Source organism: Sus scrofa, chromosome 14 (assembly GCF_000003025.6).
Source record: "Sus scrofa isolate TJ Tabasco breed Duroc chromosome 14, Sscrofa11.1, whole genome shotgun sequence".
Lineage (NCBI taxonomy): Eukaryota > Metazoa > Chordata > Mammalia > Artiodactyla > Suidae > Sus > Sus scrofa.
In genome coordinates, this window is record NC_010456.5 from 114,570,443 (window position 1) to 114,586,530 (window position 16,088).

General features: G+C 55.4%; 1 protein-coding gene across 9 annotated transcripts in view; it reads right to left on the minus strand.

The window, feature by feature from the left end:
• SH3PXD2A (SH3 and PX domains 2A) overlaps window positions 1-16,088 on the minus strand; it is a 261,793-nt gene that overhangs the window by 54,984 nt on the left and 190,721 nt on the right. For 4 of the 9 annotated variants that reach the window (XM_021072762.1, XM_021072764.1, XM_021072765.1 and 1 more), the window contains 2 exons: window positions 11,436-11,480; window positions 4,835-4,966 (listed from right to left, as the gene is read on the minus strand). In XM_021072762.1, the coding sequence (XP_020928421.1) occupies window positions 4,835-4,966; window positions 11,436-11,480 (177 nt within the window). Of the gene's footprint in view, window positions 1-4,834; window positions 8,228-11,435; window positions 13,614-16,088 lie in introns of those variants that run through there. The other 5 variants (XM_021072763.1, XM_013983700.2, XM_021072768.1 and 2 more) reach the window with 3 other exon arrangements.

Consider the following 16,088-nt stretch of genomic DNA (forward strand, 5'->3'; position numbering starts at 1 on the left):
AAAAGCAAACCGATGTAATAGCATCACTGTTCTCTTATACTCATGGGGAAATAGATTCCTGCTTACATCACACTGTTGGGTAGCATTAGATCTCAAACCTAATATTCGGTTTCCTGATTCTTTGCTCTTTCCACTACACACGGCTGCTACATAAGTAAAGCAGATGCAGCCGACATCTTTTCGGATACCTTATGCCCCCTATTTCTCCTTTCTTTAAAATCTGTGCTCCAATAGCCACTGAAGAGGTTGGCCAGGCAGCATCTTTATACCTCATGACTCTTTCCCCGGACATAGCTGATTGGCCCATGGTTGGACACCTGATCTACAGTCTGCTAATCCACTGGCTAGCCAGGAACCAATCAGATTCAAACATCAAATTCTAAACTCAGAAAACCAGGGACCACTGTCAGTTGCTGGTGGTTATCTTGACTGAAAAGTTTGGTCCTGACCAACCAACAGCAGGTGAACCAATGAACAGGAAGAAGAGAAGGGAGGCTGGTCTGCAGTTAGGACAAGATCACAGCTGGGCTTCCAATCCACATGGTACCCAAGAGAGAGAGAAGAGTAGTTGCTTTATTCCATGCCAGCTTTCTGGTTCCCAGTCCTTGTGAGGCTGGGATGCATTTCCCACCCTTGGGTTCTGGTGAGACTTTCCGGAATCCTTTCAATAGTCTCTTGAAAAGTCTGAGTTGGATGTCTGTCCTCAGCTCAACAACTCAAATGGGACGAAAGCACTGACTCTGAAGGGGACCAAAGATTCTCAAATTTCCCAAGGCTTAGTTTTCTCACTTGTACAACTTCTCACCTGGATGGACCAAGAGCTCCAAATTCCTTGCCAATACAATGCTTTTACATTAGTCCTGCAGCTATGTAGCTCCAAGGAAGTATAAGAATTCCCAGGTGTTATCACACTAGTGCCAGGAAAGAAACAAAGACTCAGAGAAGGAAAGCTGGGGGAGGAAAAGAATGAGCATCTTCTGACTCATATTCCCACACCCTCTCCTGGCCCCCCTTGTCCTGAGAGAAGGAAACCATCCTGGAAAGTTGGAGGCAGCTTTGCTCAACACAGAAATCAGAGCATCTGGGACTTTGCCATCACTGCTCTGCCAGAAGTTAGACAGATTTTGCCTGCTGGAAGGTAAAGCCAATGTGGTCTTTGAGGCTTAAGAATGTCCTACAAAGGTGGCATCTCAGGCATTGCTGTTTATATCAAGGGTGGAGGGGTTTTCAAAGGCAACAGTATTTGGCAATGCTAACAAAGCCATTGAGTCTTTCTGCTAGATTTGTCCCTGTTGATCACTGGAGAGAGAGACCTTTTCTGGCTGGGCCCCAGCCATACTGTTTGATCAAGAACACTCTCCCTGGAGCCACTCAAGTCCTATCACCGTGGTGTCTTTGACTCCTGCCCACTTACGTCCCTTGGAATAGTTTGTCCTTGGTGATGGATGTGCATTGCCCTCCTCAGACTCTCTTAGTTGTGGCTTATTTCCAAGTTCAAAGTAACAAGAATTCCCACTATCTACAAGCAGCATGCTGGAGGGAGGGGCACAGCCATCCTGCAACAATGTTCCAGGGAACCCTGAGGTCATCTCAAGTAGCCCATGTCTGTCCCCGAATCCCAGCATCACCAGCTCAGTAACATCCCTCCAAGGATCAGTCCATTCTCATCTACCCATGGCAATACTTCCTCTGTAGAACAGAGAGCTCTTAGCTGTTGGCACTCTAGCTAGGGAACTGGCTTAACCTCTTAGCCTGCTACTTCAGCCACAAAATGGTTAAAGGACCTTCCACTGTGTGGGGTCGATCCATGATTCCAGTAAAATGATGCATATGAAGGGGCATGGCCTGGACCTGGTGTTACTGAGTGGACTGCCTTCCAGACACATCTCTCCCTAGACTAAAGAGATTACAGAGTGCTGGCACAACCACACTTCCAAATCCCTTGCTGGCTGTGATCTCTGCCAGAGGGCTCTGGTGAGCAAGCAGAGCCAGAGGTGGCTGGTCCCTCTATGGACACTCTACTCGAGGGACTTTAAGCTGAGTGAGAAGGGGACACAGGCAGAGTACTGGCTCCCAGTGGGCAAGGCAAGACCCCAGGAAGCAGGGTGGTGCTAACTGGGGCTGCTGCCCCAACAATCTGAGTGGAAATGCCTCAACACGCCCACCATGTCCCAAGGTCAAAGGCATCACAATTAGGTCTTTGTTCCAGAGTTCAAAAGCTTCACTCACCACTCCTTCCAAAGCCAGTTTGTAGGATGCACAACACACCTCCCCTCCCCCACCGTCAGAAGCCTGCTTCCTTGAACTGGGAAACCACCCTCCCAAGGATCTGCAATTGGCCCTCTTCTTTTCTTCCCTCCACCCACTTAGTTTCTCTGGTTAAGCTGGTTGCACACTCCAGAAGGCATCTGGAGGTTTCTGATGGCAGGAGACAGTCTGGGTTTGGGTGGTGGACACAGCACACTGGGGTCCCCTGTGCATACCGCCTGCTGCTGAGCAGCTGTGTCCACCAAGGGCAAAGATACAAACCCCCAGAAAAGTGGAAAGGCTCTGTCTACCCAACCCCCAGGGCCCATGGAGTCTCACAGCCAGAGAGTTCAGATCAGGGAGAGGGCTTGGGGGTGGGGGGTGGGATCACCTGCTCCAGGTCCTGTTCCCAAGCAGCCACTACACTGTCTCCACTTTACAGGAGAGATAGCTGAGGTCCAGAGGGATCAAGTGACTTGAAGCCACCCAGTGGGTAGGCAGCAGGCAGAATCCTGCTTTCAGAAACAGCCACTCCCTCAGAGGGTCGGTGTGCCAGGCTGGGCTGCTCTGGGGCATCAGGGTACCTGAGCCCCCTCCCCCAGTAGCCACAGGGGACTCCTCAGGGGAGGGATTGCCTTACACCTTTCCAGGCCAGCCACAGAACCCCCGCTTTGTCAAGGCTCTCCTTCCTCCACTCCTAGGCAGGACTCCAAGTGTCCTCAGGGTGCGGAGTGTGGGATGGGACGGAGTCTGAGAACAGGTGACTTCCTGTCGGGTCTCCTGTGTGTTGTCATCCAGGCCAGTGGCTGGTACATCCAGGATATGTAGCTGCGCTGGTGACACAAGGCAGGAGGGTCCCTAAGCCAGAACTCGACTTCTGAGCAGCCCTAATCCTCTATGGAAAGCAGGCACACCTTCCTCGGGCGCCGAGTCCCAAAACAAACATCTCTCTCTTCAATGGGTGTCTCCAACCCCACCATTAGTGAGCACCTCCTTTGGCTCTTGAGGTGCCCAGGGTTTCTAGAGCCAGGCCCCTCTGATGGTGCAGCTTCTCTAGAGGTGGGGAGGTGGGGCTGGAACCATGACAGAGGCTGAAGGCCAAGCCGTGCAGGAAGGAGACCTGTGCGGGCACCTGGGGTGAGGGGTCCAGGCATTGTGCTAGGGATATGGCTCTGCTGGGTAGGGACAGCAGATGCCAGCCATGTGGTGATGATTCTAGGCACAAGGGCAGCATCTGAACCCTGTGAGGGGAACAAGCTGTGAGGACTCCGGACCCAGGAGGGCCATGAGTCAGGCCTCTGTTGGCATCCCAGCCCTGTCCTCAGAAAGCACAGTTCCTGAGTCTCCTCCAGCAGGAGCCTGAGCTCAGCCACCACCCCAACACCCCAGGCCTGCTGGGATTTCCTTGGCATCTCCAAGCTACCTGCTGCCCACAGGCACAGGAATCAGGGGCCCGGGAACATTCCCGTCCTGTTCTGTTTTTCAGGTGACTCACGTTCCCTCCATCTTTCCGTGCCTCAATGATTCTGTCTATAGAACACACACAGACATCCTCTGGCCTGCCTTCCTTTCAGAGCTGAGTATGTTGGAAGGGAGCAGAATGGGGGCAGGAAAAGGAGAAGAGGCCCCTCCTCCTTGGGAGTGTCCTCCAAACACAGCCCAGAAAGGCTCCTATGCACAGGGGGCCTGCCCCACAGCAAACCGAAACCAAAGCAGGACACTCCAGGAATCAACTCAAGCCCCCACGGGCCATGAGCAAACTGATGGATGGACGTCCAAGTTAGCCCTGGCCCTGCAGGGGTCGCACAGACCTGTTCCTCAGACTGATGGACTCAGGCCCTCATCTCTCCACCTGGGAGAGTGCTGCCGCCAAGGGCCCAGAAGCAACGGGGCCCATTCAGTGAGAACCCAGGAACCCACGGCCCCCTGGACAGCCATCCGCCCGGTTCCAGACAAGACAAAGCTTCGGTTACCAATGACAGAGTGGCTGCTGCAGGACCCTCCTGGCCCCAGAACCTGACTTCATCCCCCCGTCTGGGCCCTGTTCCCAGGTTCTGGCGGCCTTCAGCTCAGCAGGAGGCAGTCAGCTCACCGCCCAGACACCAGCCAAGCTCCACAGGCCTGGCCTTTCCTCAAACAACCCGCCCGAGGACCCTGGACCCCACAGTGACGTCATGGCCTGCCTTCCACACCAGCCAGCTGGGTCCTCCCACCCCTGCCTCGTCCCCGACTCGGAATATGGCCCCAAGGGGGAAGCTGCTGTAGGTGCCCCTGAACTGGGAGCTACTTTCCTCTGGGGCTCAGAGGGCACAGGGACCCCGAACGTGGGCTGGACAGTTGTGCCCACGCTGCCACCCTGGTCTTGCATTAACACAAGCTGGTTAATTACCCTGAGCGGTGGAGACATTCTTCCACCACCAGGCAAACTTCTGGCCTGCAGCCCAAACCAACAGGGGAAACTTCAGCCTCCTCGGCCCTCTCCCCGCCAGATGGAAATAACGTATAGCTGCAGAGGTGGGGGAGGAGGAAGGAACAAAAACCAGTCCGGCTGAAACCCCGAGTGGCCGGCCGCCCGCCGAGCACTCACCGCTCTCGTTCTTCTCGATGACATCCACCACCTCCCCGGCCTGGAGGCTCAGCTCCGAATTCTCCTGCTTCTTATAGTTGGACACCACCACGTACTGTTCCAGGATCATGGGCTCGGCGTTGGTGTCGGCACCTGGCGAGGGCAGAAAGCACGCGGTGAGCCAGCGGCCGGCCATGGCCCCACGGCCAGGGCGCCCCCTGTCCATCGGCCTCGGGGGAGGCTGCTCGGTCGCCAGCGCCACTCGGAGGGGCCGCCCGCAGCCAGGGCTCGCAGCTCGCCGGGCCCCAAGGACAGGCCATATAGCAGGGCCCCACACCGGCCCGCTGTGCCGCGGGGACCGGGGGACATGGAGAGCCAGGGGACAGTGGAGGGGGTGGGGAGGGAGGGAGAGAGGCAGAGATGAGACAGAAGCCTAAGGAGCTCAGAGGAAAGAGCCTGCGGCCGTGGTGAGTTAGTCACAGCCCGGCACTAGGGAGAGGGAGTCGGAGGAGAGGCCTGGGCCAGACGTGGGCTCTCTGGACCCCTCGGCCGCAGGGGTGCGAGGGGAGGGCCGAGGGCAGGCGGGCAGGCGGGCCCATGGGGGCTGAGGCCAGAGCAGAGGAGAGAGGACAGGCCAGGCGGGGAGGAGGGGGACCCGGGCCTCTCCCCCAACCCCTGTAAACCCGGAGAAAGAGTCAGCAGTCCTCCCCTCGGGAGGGAGAGGGAGAGAGCGGGAGAGGACGGCTCAGGCCGGGCCCAGGCGAGAAGTCAAGAGGGTTTGAGGCCGCCAATCACTGGGGTTTACTCGCAGCCCTTAAATAGAAACACATGAGACCCATCGAATGAGGAGCCGGGGGTGGAGGCAGGGGAGGGGAGGAGGGCCGAGACTGTTTACTTGAAACCCAAGAAGAAAGTCCCAGCGCCAGCGCCGGAGAGCCCAGCCCACCCCCCGCCAACTCTTCCTCAAGTTCGGCTCTGCTCCTACCCCTTGGGCTGACCAAGGCGCTGCCACCAAGCACAAGGGCCTGGTGCCTGGGGACCAGCCTCAGGTCAGCAGCCCAGCCCTACTTCCCGATGGGGCATCATCCAGCCTGGCTGCCAGCTCCGGCCACATGGAGACCGACTCAGCCTCCCTCTGCCTCTAAGCTCTGCTAGGGCTTGTGGTCAGGCTCCAGAAAGTCTCCAGCCGCTCTCTCCTGGCAGTTTGAGGGGTCAAAAGGTGGGGCTGAGCAGGAGGAAGCCAGAGGTTCCCAGGAGCAAGCAACTTCTCTGTCCTCTTCAGCCACTGGACCAGGGCAACATTCCATTAGCAAACACCGGGCTGGAAGATGGACAGACTGGGTGCCCACCTTGGTTTGCTGACTGTGTGGCACTAGAGATGGGCACCCAGTCTTAAACTTCTCTGAGCCTATTACCACCACTAGGGTGCAGTGGAGACAAAGCACCTAAGACAACACATGACCTGTTAGGAGCTGAAAGGATCCATGAACCAGGGACCCACCAGTCACCTCCTACAGGAAGCCTTCCCAGACACCACCCCCACCCCCGCCCCAGGCTCCCTTGCAAAGGGCATTCCTAGTACACATCTAAACCTATGTGGCACCACCGTACACATCTACCTACCTCCTGAAAGGCTAGGGGCTTCACACTGCCTGCCTGGCTACAGAAACGGCTGGGAGGGTCCCAGGCGCCACACGGCCCCCTGAGTGCTCCAGCCTGCAGCTACATTCCCTACATGCCTGAGTCTAACTTGGCAAACGTTCTACGCCAGGCATGTACACCATCCCATTTTATCCTCACAACAATCTTCTTACTTTTCCACTTCCCAAAAGACACCAGAGGCCCAGAGAGGACAAGAGGCTTGCCCCAGCTCACACAGCTGCTTTGGCGAGAAGCAAATTCACAGTGTTTGAGGTTCAAGCTCATCTCTCTTTCCATTACAGAACTGCCTCTGATCTCTGTTTCCAGACATCCCATTCTCCCAGCACAATGATCCTCAACTTGGTCCCACAAGACGGCCTGGGTGGCTTTTAAAGACCACTGGTGCCTGAGCTGTACCCCCAGAGAGGCAGCTTTCACTGGCATTTTTTAGACACCCCTCTTCTCCTGTGATTCGCATTAGCCAGGCTGAGAAGCAGTGCCTAGATCTTTGGAACTTTCTGTGGTTGAGGCTTCATCCAACCTAGGGTAGGGGCAACAGAGGGGGAAAAAACCCATGGAAGCTCCTGGCAGTTTTCTCCCAGGACGTGTGGACCCTGCAGCCCCAGCTCTGCCCTCTGGAGACCCAGGAGGGATTCTGCCACATGGATACACATACGCACGGCCCCAGGCAGCCCCTCCAAAGCTAGGATTGTATTTCAGGCTGAAATGCAACCAACAGCTGGGCAGCAGGGCCGGCCTGGCTCTGCACTCAGATGTGGCCAGCATCCGGGCCTGCCCCTGCCAGCTGAAGAGAGGCAGCGCTGGGTACGGAGCTGTCAGGGACCACCTCCCACTGCGTCCTGAGGCCTGGGGGGTGGTGGTCAAGCGGGGGTATGGCAGTGCTTCTGCGGCCAAGGCTACTTCTCAGGTGCACCCAGTATAAAAAGGGCCAGCCCCTGCCCTGTGGGACACAGGGGCTCCCTTTCCAGTGTGTAGGAAAGGAAAACTCAGGCTACCAACAAAAGACAGGAGTTGTCCAGCTTTAGAGAGCTTTCAAATCCTAAGCAAGGCCAGATGATGCTCCCCCAGGGCGGCAGCGCCAACCACATCTCAGCTTAGGCTCAGAACAACCCTACACCTGGGCCCTGGGTAGAGCCCCATTTCACGCACAGGCAGACTAAGTCCCTGCCTTGTCCCACCCCACACACAGCTAGCAAAGAGTCGGTGCTTAATAAAGACTGGAGGGCAAGATTCTCATGGACTCCCGTGGCATCTACCGACTGACCAGACTACGGTGCCCACTGGGGCAGGCATTGTGTAAACTGTTTGCGAAACGAATGAATGAATGGGCAGATTACAGAATGAAGTGATTTAATGGCTTGCTTTGAGCCAATACAGGCGGGACCCCACCTCTGAAATTCAGGAAAACTAGACAACTCAACTCTGGAAGGCAGAAACGGGGGATGGGGAGACAGAGGCAGGGAGGAGGGGGTGCCAAAAGCTGCTAGAGAGGACAAACTGGGTGCTGAGGAATGGAGAGACAGCGGCTCATTTTAATGCAAGCCAAGGAAATATGAGGCAAGATTTCAAAGGGGAAAAATCCACACACTGTGGGCCCCCCTGCCCCACCCTTTGGAAAACTGGCCCAAGCTTTCTTAAGACTGATGCTTGAGGACACAGGTAGAAGTTAAGAAAATGTTCTCATTCCAGAGCACCAAAGATAGGCAGTGGCACACAGGCTGCTCTCCCCTCCCCCAGCATGCACAGGCTCCCTGCTCACTCACTCTGGCATCGGCCTCTTAGGGTGTTGCCTGCCCAGGGCTGCCCAGGCGGGCGTGAGCTGGGAGCAGGTATCCAGATGAGAAACCGCTCGGCAGCAGGGCTGGGGGGTGATGTCATCCCACAGAGGCTGCTCTGGATCCCCTCCCAGCCAAGGCCTGGAAAATTGGGGGCTGAGGGAGCCGGCGCAAGGGAGGGGGAGATGCAGTGGAGGGAGCGTCCTGTCTTCAGATAGGAAGGGCTTGGCAGCGGCCTGGAGAAGGGGAAGACCCCTTTGGGAGGATAGCCCCTCCCAGGTTGGAAAGGGATTTGCTAAGGGTCACATCCAGGGGTGGGCCTTTGTGCCTTTTTCAGACAGCCCCTGGCTGGATCTGCTGGGGCACTGGCAGGTCCCCAGAGCCCTGCCACACCCTTGCCTCACACCTGCAGCCCTCTGACCACCATCTGGATGGACCCCTGGCTCCTGCCTGATGCCTGATCTAGCTGCCAACTTCAACTTCTATTTTTTTTTTTTTTTTTTTTTTTGGTCTTTTTAGAGCCGCACCCACAGCATATGGAAATTCCCAGGCTAGGGGTCGAATGGGAGTTGCAGCTGCTGGCCTACACCATAGCCACAGCAACGCCAGATCCGAGCCAAGTCTGCAAGCTTCACCACAGCACATGGCAATACCAGATCCTTAACCACACTGAGCAGGGCCAGGGATCAACCCTACATCCTATGGATACTGGTTGGATTTGTTGCTGCTGAGCCACAGTAGGAACTCCCAACTTCAACTTCTAAATGAGCCTTTAGCCAAGACTGTCCACTGCTCCAACACCTTCAGTGGGTCCCTGCTGCCTATCGAAGAAAGGCCAAATGCAAGCTCAGTCTTTCCTGACACACCCCCAGATCCAGGCGACATTCATTTATTTGGCACACATGTATCGAGCACCTAGTATGTGCCAGGCACACTGTTCTTTTGTCCAAGCCTGTGCTTTCGCTCTTCCCCCTGCTTGGCATGGCTTCCCTTCTGTCAGCCCCACCTCTAGCCAACCATCTCTGCCCCCCCAGTAGCCACCCGATGCTCGGCCATAGTGCTTGCTCCTGTCCTGCACTGTGTTTTCTTGTGGGGTACTGCTCCCCAAGCAGACCAGGTGCTTTAGACAAGTTGCCCCTGAGGAGGGTAAGACGGGCACTGGTGTCTTAGGTCATGGCACTGGATGCAATAATTGCCTGAGAGTCATGATGCAAAAGCATAAGCATCGCAGTAGAGTCTAACATCCAGTCCTGCTTTGCCCTCACGAGCTCTGTGACCCTGCAGAGGACACTTAACCTCTCTGAACTTTAGCTTCCTCAGCCGTAAACAGTAACAATAACAGTACCGACTTGGTGAGGTTGTTCCGAGCATAGGATGAGGTGACAGGGTTAATGCCCTGTGTAAACTGTAGACAGTGTTTATAAAGCAAACAGGAAACGGGAGATTTGGGGAGGGAAGGAAGGGTTTAGGTGCCTCTGAAGCCTCAAAACCAGCAGGCAGGTCAGGACAAGGACCACAGGCGCCTGGAGAGCCATGTCAGAACCCCTGGGCCCACTTCTGGGTGGATGCCAGCTGAAGCAGCCCCAGGCCCCTTATCTACAAGGATCCCCCACGCCAGGCCCCTTACCTTGGAGCTTCCTGTCTCACTCAACTCGCCAACATTCCACCCGGACAGGGAAACCAAGGCCCAGAGAGACCTGGCAACCCGCCCAAGACTGCAGCCCTGGACCCCCAGTCTGGCTGGTTTCCCCCAGCCCACACTGCCTCCCCTCAGCCTCTGTCTCCAAATAGCTGGGCTCATTCTGAGAAGCAGAGCTCTACGTGGCCCCCACCCCAGGCTCCCCACGCTCTCCATGACCTCCCAGATCTTGGGCGTCCCACCAAGGTCCCTTCAGTCCCTCACAACGGATTCTTCCCAGGCCGGCCTCAGCCTGCCGGCCTCTCCATAGGCCCTCGGGCAGCCAGGCTATACGTGTGGTGAATAAAATGTATTGTTGTGGGCCAAGCGGGCTTTGGCTCACTGGCTTGTGCAGAGGGGAAAAAGGGACAGGAGCCCAGTGATTAGCTCAGGCCGAGGCCCTCGTCACAGGCAACACCAGAAGGATGACTGCAAGGGGCTTGGGAAAGGCAAGGGGTCCTCTGCCGGCTCCCTTCTCTGCACATGCACCCCTGCGCCCGCATCCTCAGGATGTTCACCTCCCCTACTCTGTCTACAGCCGTGTGTGGAGGGGCTGGCCCAGTGCTCCCTCCCTGACCTCTGACCCCTCTGCTTTGTCCCCCAACCCTGAGCCTCACCTCTGCGGTCAGGTTTGGGCTGGGAGAGAAGGGTCAGTCTTAGAAGTGAGGGGGCTTCTAGAACAGCCTTCTGGAAATCCCACCCCTTTCTCTGACACCATCTCCACCTAACAGCTGAGAACACTGCTCGCCAGGCTTTTCTGCCATTGTCCAGTAAGACGAAGGCTAGAGGCAAGCCTCTGACTCCTGGCCCAACTCTGCCCAGACACATGGCACAAGCCCAGTCCAAGTCCCTGAGGGCCAGGCGGCCCAAGGTCCAGAAGGGCCCCTGAGAACAGGGGCAGCTCCAAGCTCTGGATCCCTGGGGCTCCGGGGGCCATGACTTCATCACAGCAACAACACTCCTCCGCACCCCTCAACGCCACTGCTTGAACTCGGGGTGTCGGAGACCAGCTCTCTGCCTCAGGTTTAAGGCCTGAGGGGAGATTAACAATCCCTGGCTGGCTCATCTCACAGGGGTTGAAGCTGACGGTAGCCACAGCGCAAGCTGAGCCCTGTGAGCCAGGCTCCCGGTGAGGCGCTACTGCATCCACTTAGGGAGGCTACAGAGGCTGCGTAATCCGGCCAAGGCAGTGCGGCCAGGACGTGGCAGGGCCAGGATTTAAACCCCCACTTTCTGGATCCAGAGGACATTTGCTTACGCGCTGTGCTATGTGGTCATCACCCATCCAAGGGCTCTGAGGCTGGATCCTGGACCTAAAAAGGGTAGAAAGGAAGGCAGAGGGGACCGCCAGCAGAAGGGCAAGAGAGGGCTGAGATGACGCCCGACATGCCAACAAAGAGACATCATAGGGAAGCAGGCGGCCGTGGCCGGCGGGCACCGGCTCCCACACATGCATGCTGGGGACACAGCTTCACACACATGCACGCACGTGCACACCAGGCTGTACCTGTCACGTCCTTCTTGGGAGACTCAGCCCAGCTGGAGAGCCACACTTCCGAGTCCCCCCGAGAGCACGCAGCAGCGGGAGAGAGGAAAATCAGAGGAGGAGAGAAAACCGTTAGGCAGGCAGGAGGTCCACCGGCGAGTGGCTGCAGGCGCCGCGTTGGGCCGGCAGCGGCGGAAGGCGGGGGAGGGGAGGGAGTGATTTCCTGGCCCTGGGAAGGCTGCTGGGCGTGGGCCTGAGTGATTACAGAGGCCCTGGGACACTGCCGGCCAGGACGGGGATAATGAGGTGTCTGCAAAACGCAGGAATCCTCTGGAGCACAGAGAATCCTACACAGTCCCCGCCTGGAACAGGGCCCGTGGGTTATCGCTGCCCTGGAGAAGGCAGCCTGGACCTCTCTCTCCAGCCATGTGGGTGGCTGGCTCCAATGATTCTCACCAGGCCAGCAGGCTCAGCAGCTGGGCCTGGAACTTAAACCTCAGGGTCAGAGAGCCCAAGGCCAGGCCCAGTCTCCAGGCGCGGGGCCTCAAGATCTTGTCCAGCCCTTCCCCCGCCCCTCACCATTGCAGAAGACAGACAGGCCCTGGCAGAATGGAGGGAAGCCTCATTTTAGAGAGTCTCAGAGCCCAACTCCAGCCTGGAAGGATGGGGACCTTTAGTGACCAGAAGAGAGGGGGACTCTCTTCCAGGCTCCGTCTGTCACGTGTGATCTGGGCCTCAGGGTCCTCATCTGTGGAAGGAGGGTTAGAAGCTGTCCTCTGGCGAGGGGGAGGAACAAAGTCAAAACACCTAAAACAACTTAGGATTGTGACATGTGACACGGTAACACTGTAATGAGGCAAAAACACTCTTAGCCCCGTTAATGGTGTGAACATTGCTAGACTATCAGGGGGTGAACACCTAACACTGGCTGTCTACCTATAGTGTATAGTGGCTCATTTATATCCGATGACCCCTTGAGATGGGTCATTTTTCACCCCATTTTACAGCAGTGGCCTCAGGGCCAGAGTAGCAGATGCAGAAATGGAAGCGGGTCTGGGACAGCCCAGCTGGTGCTTCTGCTGAACTGCTCTTTGCCTCCAAAAGAGAACAGTGTTGGTTACCATGGCTACAATGAGAAGGAAATGTGGAGATGCACGTCTGAGAGATAAACCCTTGGACTGCCCACCCAGTGCTGGCCAGGAGAGATAGTAACGATAATCCTAACAGCAGCAATGTTTCTACAGCATTTACTGTACCCTGAGCATTGCATTTAGTAACGCATCTGTTTTGCACAATTAAACCTATAATGATAAGGTATTCCCTGTATTTTGCAGATGAAGAAAATGAACCAGAGAGGTTAAGTAACTTGGCCCAAGGTCACACAGCCAGTATGCCATCCATCTCTTGTGGGGATATGGGCTGCAGGCTTCAGGTATTGATTTGATGCCGCTCACCATTTAAAGCACCTAACTCTCCCTCGCTCAGCAAGGCACCTTCTGACTGCAGGCTGAAGTCCCATGTCAAACTGGGAAGACTGGCTCTGCCAGCGCTCACTGTAAACCAACAAAGCGGAGCTCTGGTGGAGAGGTTTGGCAAAGCTTCTGGAGTCTGGATTCAAACCCAGGGTCTCCTCCTTTGATAAAGTTATTTAACGTCTCTAAACCTGTTCCCTGGACATATATCATGCGTTTGGTTCAATCAGCTCTGGTGCAGCAGGAAAATCAGACTCCTGAAGCTGCAAGGACAAGAACCAGATGGCAATTTGATAATACAAGCACCAAGAAAATGCTGGCACCCAGGGATGCTTGCCACAGACAATGGGTCAGCTGGAACTGGGGGTAGAGGGACTCTGGGCAACTACACCCACAGGCAAGCAACCTATAGCCAGAGCCTCTCCCAGGCCTAGCAGTCAGAAGCCCCTGGGGACAGCAGGAGCAATGCTGGCCCAGATTTCTCACCCTGGGAGGGAGGGCCAAGACAAGCCAGACATACTCTGAGGCTTTCAATTGCTGTGGCCAAGTGGGTCTGAGTTCAAAATGTGGGGCTTGGAGTTCTCGCTGTGGCACAATGGGATAGACGGTGTCTCTGTATCAGCAGGGATGAGGAATTCCGTCCCCAACCTGGTACAGTGGGTTAAAGATCCAGTGTTGCTGCAGCTGTAGGCCACAACTCCAGTCCAGATTCAATCCCTGGCCTTGGAACTCCATGTGCTATGGGGTGCCCCCCTCCGCTGTATGTCTGTGTGTACATACGCACACACACACACATATATATGTACACACATACATACAGAGAGAGAATTTTTTTAAATGTGGGGCTTCGTTGTCTGGTGCCAGATCTTGCTGGGGCTGCAACTTTGCAACTTCTTCCTGCTGTGCCGCGGACATGGCCAAGTGGGCTGCCACCCAGCAAGGCCATCTTAACGCTCCTGGGCAGGCCTAGTGCCAGGCCCATTCCAGCACTATCTGGCCCCACCCAGCCCTGGGCTGAGCCAGCTAAGAGGCTACCCACACCTCTCTCCATCTCTGCTGGCTTCCTTCCTTTGTACGCTTTCCTTCGGGTTCTTGGGAAGGACATGTTTTGGGAGGTGTTCTTGTCTGTCAGAAACCCAAGGGCAACTATTTCGCCTGGACCCAGAGAACCCAGGAAGGCACGTTCTGCTAGAACGGGGGTCAGCAGACTTTCTGTAAAGGGCCAGAGAGTCAGTATTTAGCCTTTGTGGGCCGCATGGTCTCTGCTGAGACTATTCACCTCTGCTGTTACAACCCATAGAGGAATGAGCAAGCTGTGTGCCAATAAAACTTTATTTACAAAACCACATGGCGGGCTGGGACTTGGCCTCTAGGCAATGGCTGCCAACCCCTAGGCCAGGAGATGAGGTTGTCAGAGAAGGGGAGCTACTCCAAACCCCCAGGAGAGAGAAGAGGGGGCCGCTGGCCCACTTGGACTAAATGCTCACAAGGTCTTTGCTGATTGGTTGATTTTTTTTTTTTTTTTTTTTTTTTTTAACAATCAGCTTGAAGTGTCTGATGTCCTTCCAGGCCTTTAAGGTATGGGCATCTGGGCAGGCTAGGGATGGTGGACAGGAAAAGATCCCCCAGCCTTTGGAAACTGAGCCCCACTCCTAAGCATGGAACCACCCAAGCTTGTGCCCACCTCTTCCCCCCAATAAGCAGGCCTTCCCTCTTTCCAAAGGAAAATGGGAAGTGGACCAGAAATAAGCCTGTCTTTTAAAAAGAAAAGTCTTTTAAAAACGTGATTTATTTCCCAGTCCCCCGGATCCACAGAATTAAACCAGTTCCACGGCTCCCACCCCAAATTCCCCCCTCCCCCCCCTTGGAGTACCTTCTCTCCAGCCTACCTGAGCAAGCCCTCGCCCAGGGCGGGAAGGACCCTCCTCTGCCCCATTACAATGAACAGAGGAGAAGCCCCTGGCCCACAACCCTCCCTCCCGCCCCAGCCAGGAGGCAGACAAGGCTGCTGGCTCAGGGCTGGGAAAACAGCGAGATAGAGAGACAGGGTGAAGGAGTGAGAGGCAGGCGCAGCCACACAAGCAGCTGTGAGTGACACAAACCAACTGCTTCCTGCCTTCCCTGCTGTCTCCCGCCACTCTAGTGACAGAACCAAGGACCCTACAGAACAGAGTCCTGGGTCTTGGTGGAAAGCAAGGTGCATGAGACTGGGAATCTGCACAACTGGTTTTGCTGAGAACTGGCTGTGTGACCTTGGGCAAGTGGCTTGACTTCTCTGGGCCTCAACGTTCACATCGTGTAAAATCGAGCATTCTGGGCCCATTGGTCTCCAAGACACTAGTTTCATGTCCTAGGCTCTTCTAGCAGAAACCTGCTAGTCTTGAAAAAAAGAAAAGAGAAACCCACTAGTCTCCACTCAAGTGCACCACAGCTGAAACAAATCTTTCCAGAGAAACAGACTGCCTTTCCAAGGAAAACCATTCGAATAGATGCTCAATATCTGAAACTCAAGTGAAGAAGGTCAACAGTTTGGGAGGCATATAGGACCAAGAGGAACTGGAGCAAGAATTTTTTTAAAAAATCTTGGTTCTTGTGCTTAGCCTGCTACTTAGCTCACTGATTCTGGGGCATTTAGCAAATCTCTGAGCCTCTTCTCCTGCGAAATGGGGAAAAAAATGTCTTCCTTGTCTTCTTTGCAGGGTTGCTTTAAGAGCAAAATGGGAATTCCCCTCATGGCGCAGTGGTTAACAAACCCGACTAGCATCCATGAGGATGCGGGTTCAATCCCTGGCCTTGATCTGGTGTGGTCATGAATTGTGGTATAGGTTACAAATGCGGCTTGGATCTGGCATTGCTGTGGTGTAGGCTGGCAGCTGTAGCTCCAATTTGACTCCTAGCCTGAGAACTTGCATATGCCGTAGGTGTGATCCTAAAAAGCAAAAAAAAAAAAAAAAAAAAAAAAAAAAGAGTGAAATGGCCTAATGCCTGTGAAAGGTTTTAGAGGGGTAAGAATTAAGCCTTTGGAACACTGAAGGGGAGTGACTGACAAAGTTGGTGACTAAAGCCATGGGTGTCTAGGAGACAGGGTCCCTCCCTTGGCCATCCTGCAGGACCCAAGCCCCTGCTGCAGCCAGATCAGCATGAACCAAGGCCCAGTGAAAACTGGGTGCCTGCAAGTCTCAGCCAAATACAGTGACCTGAG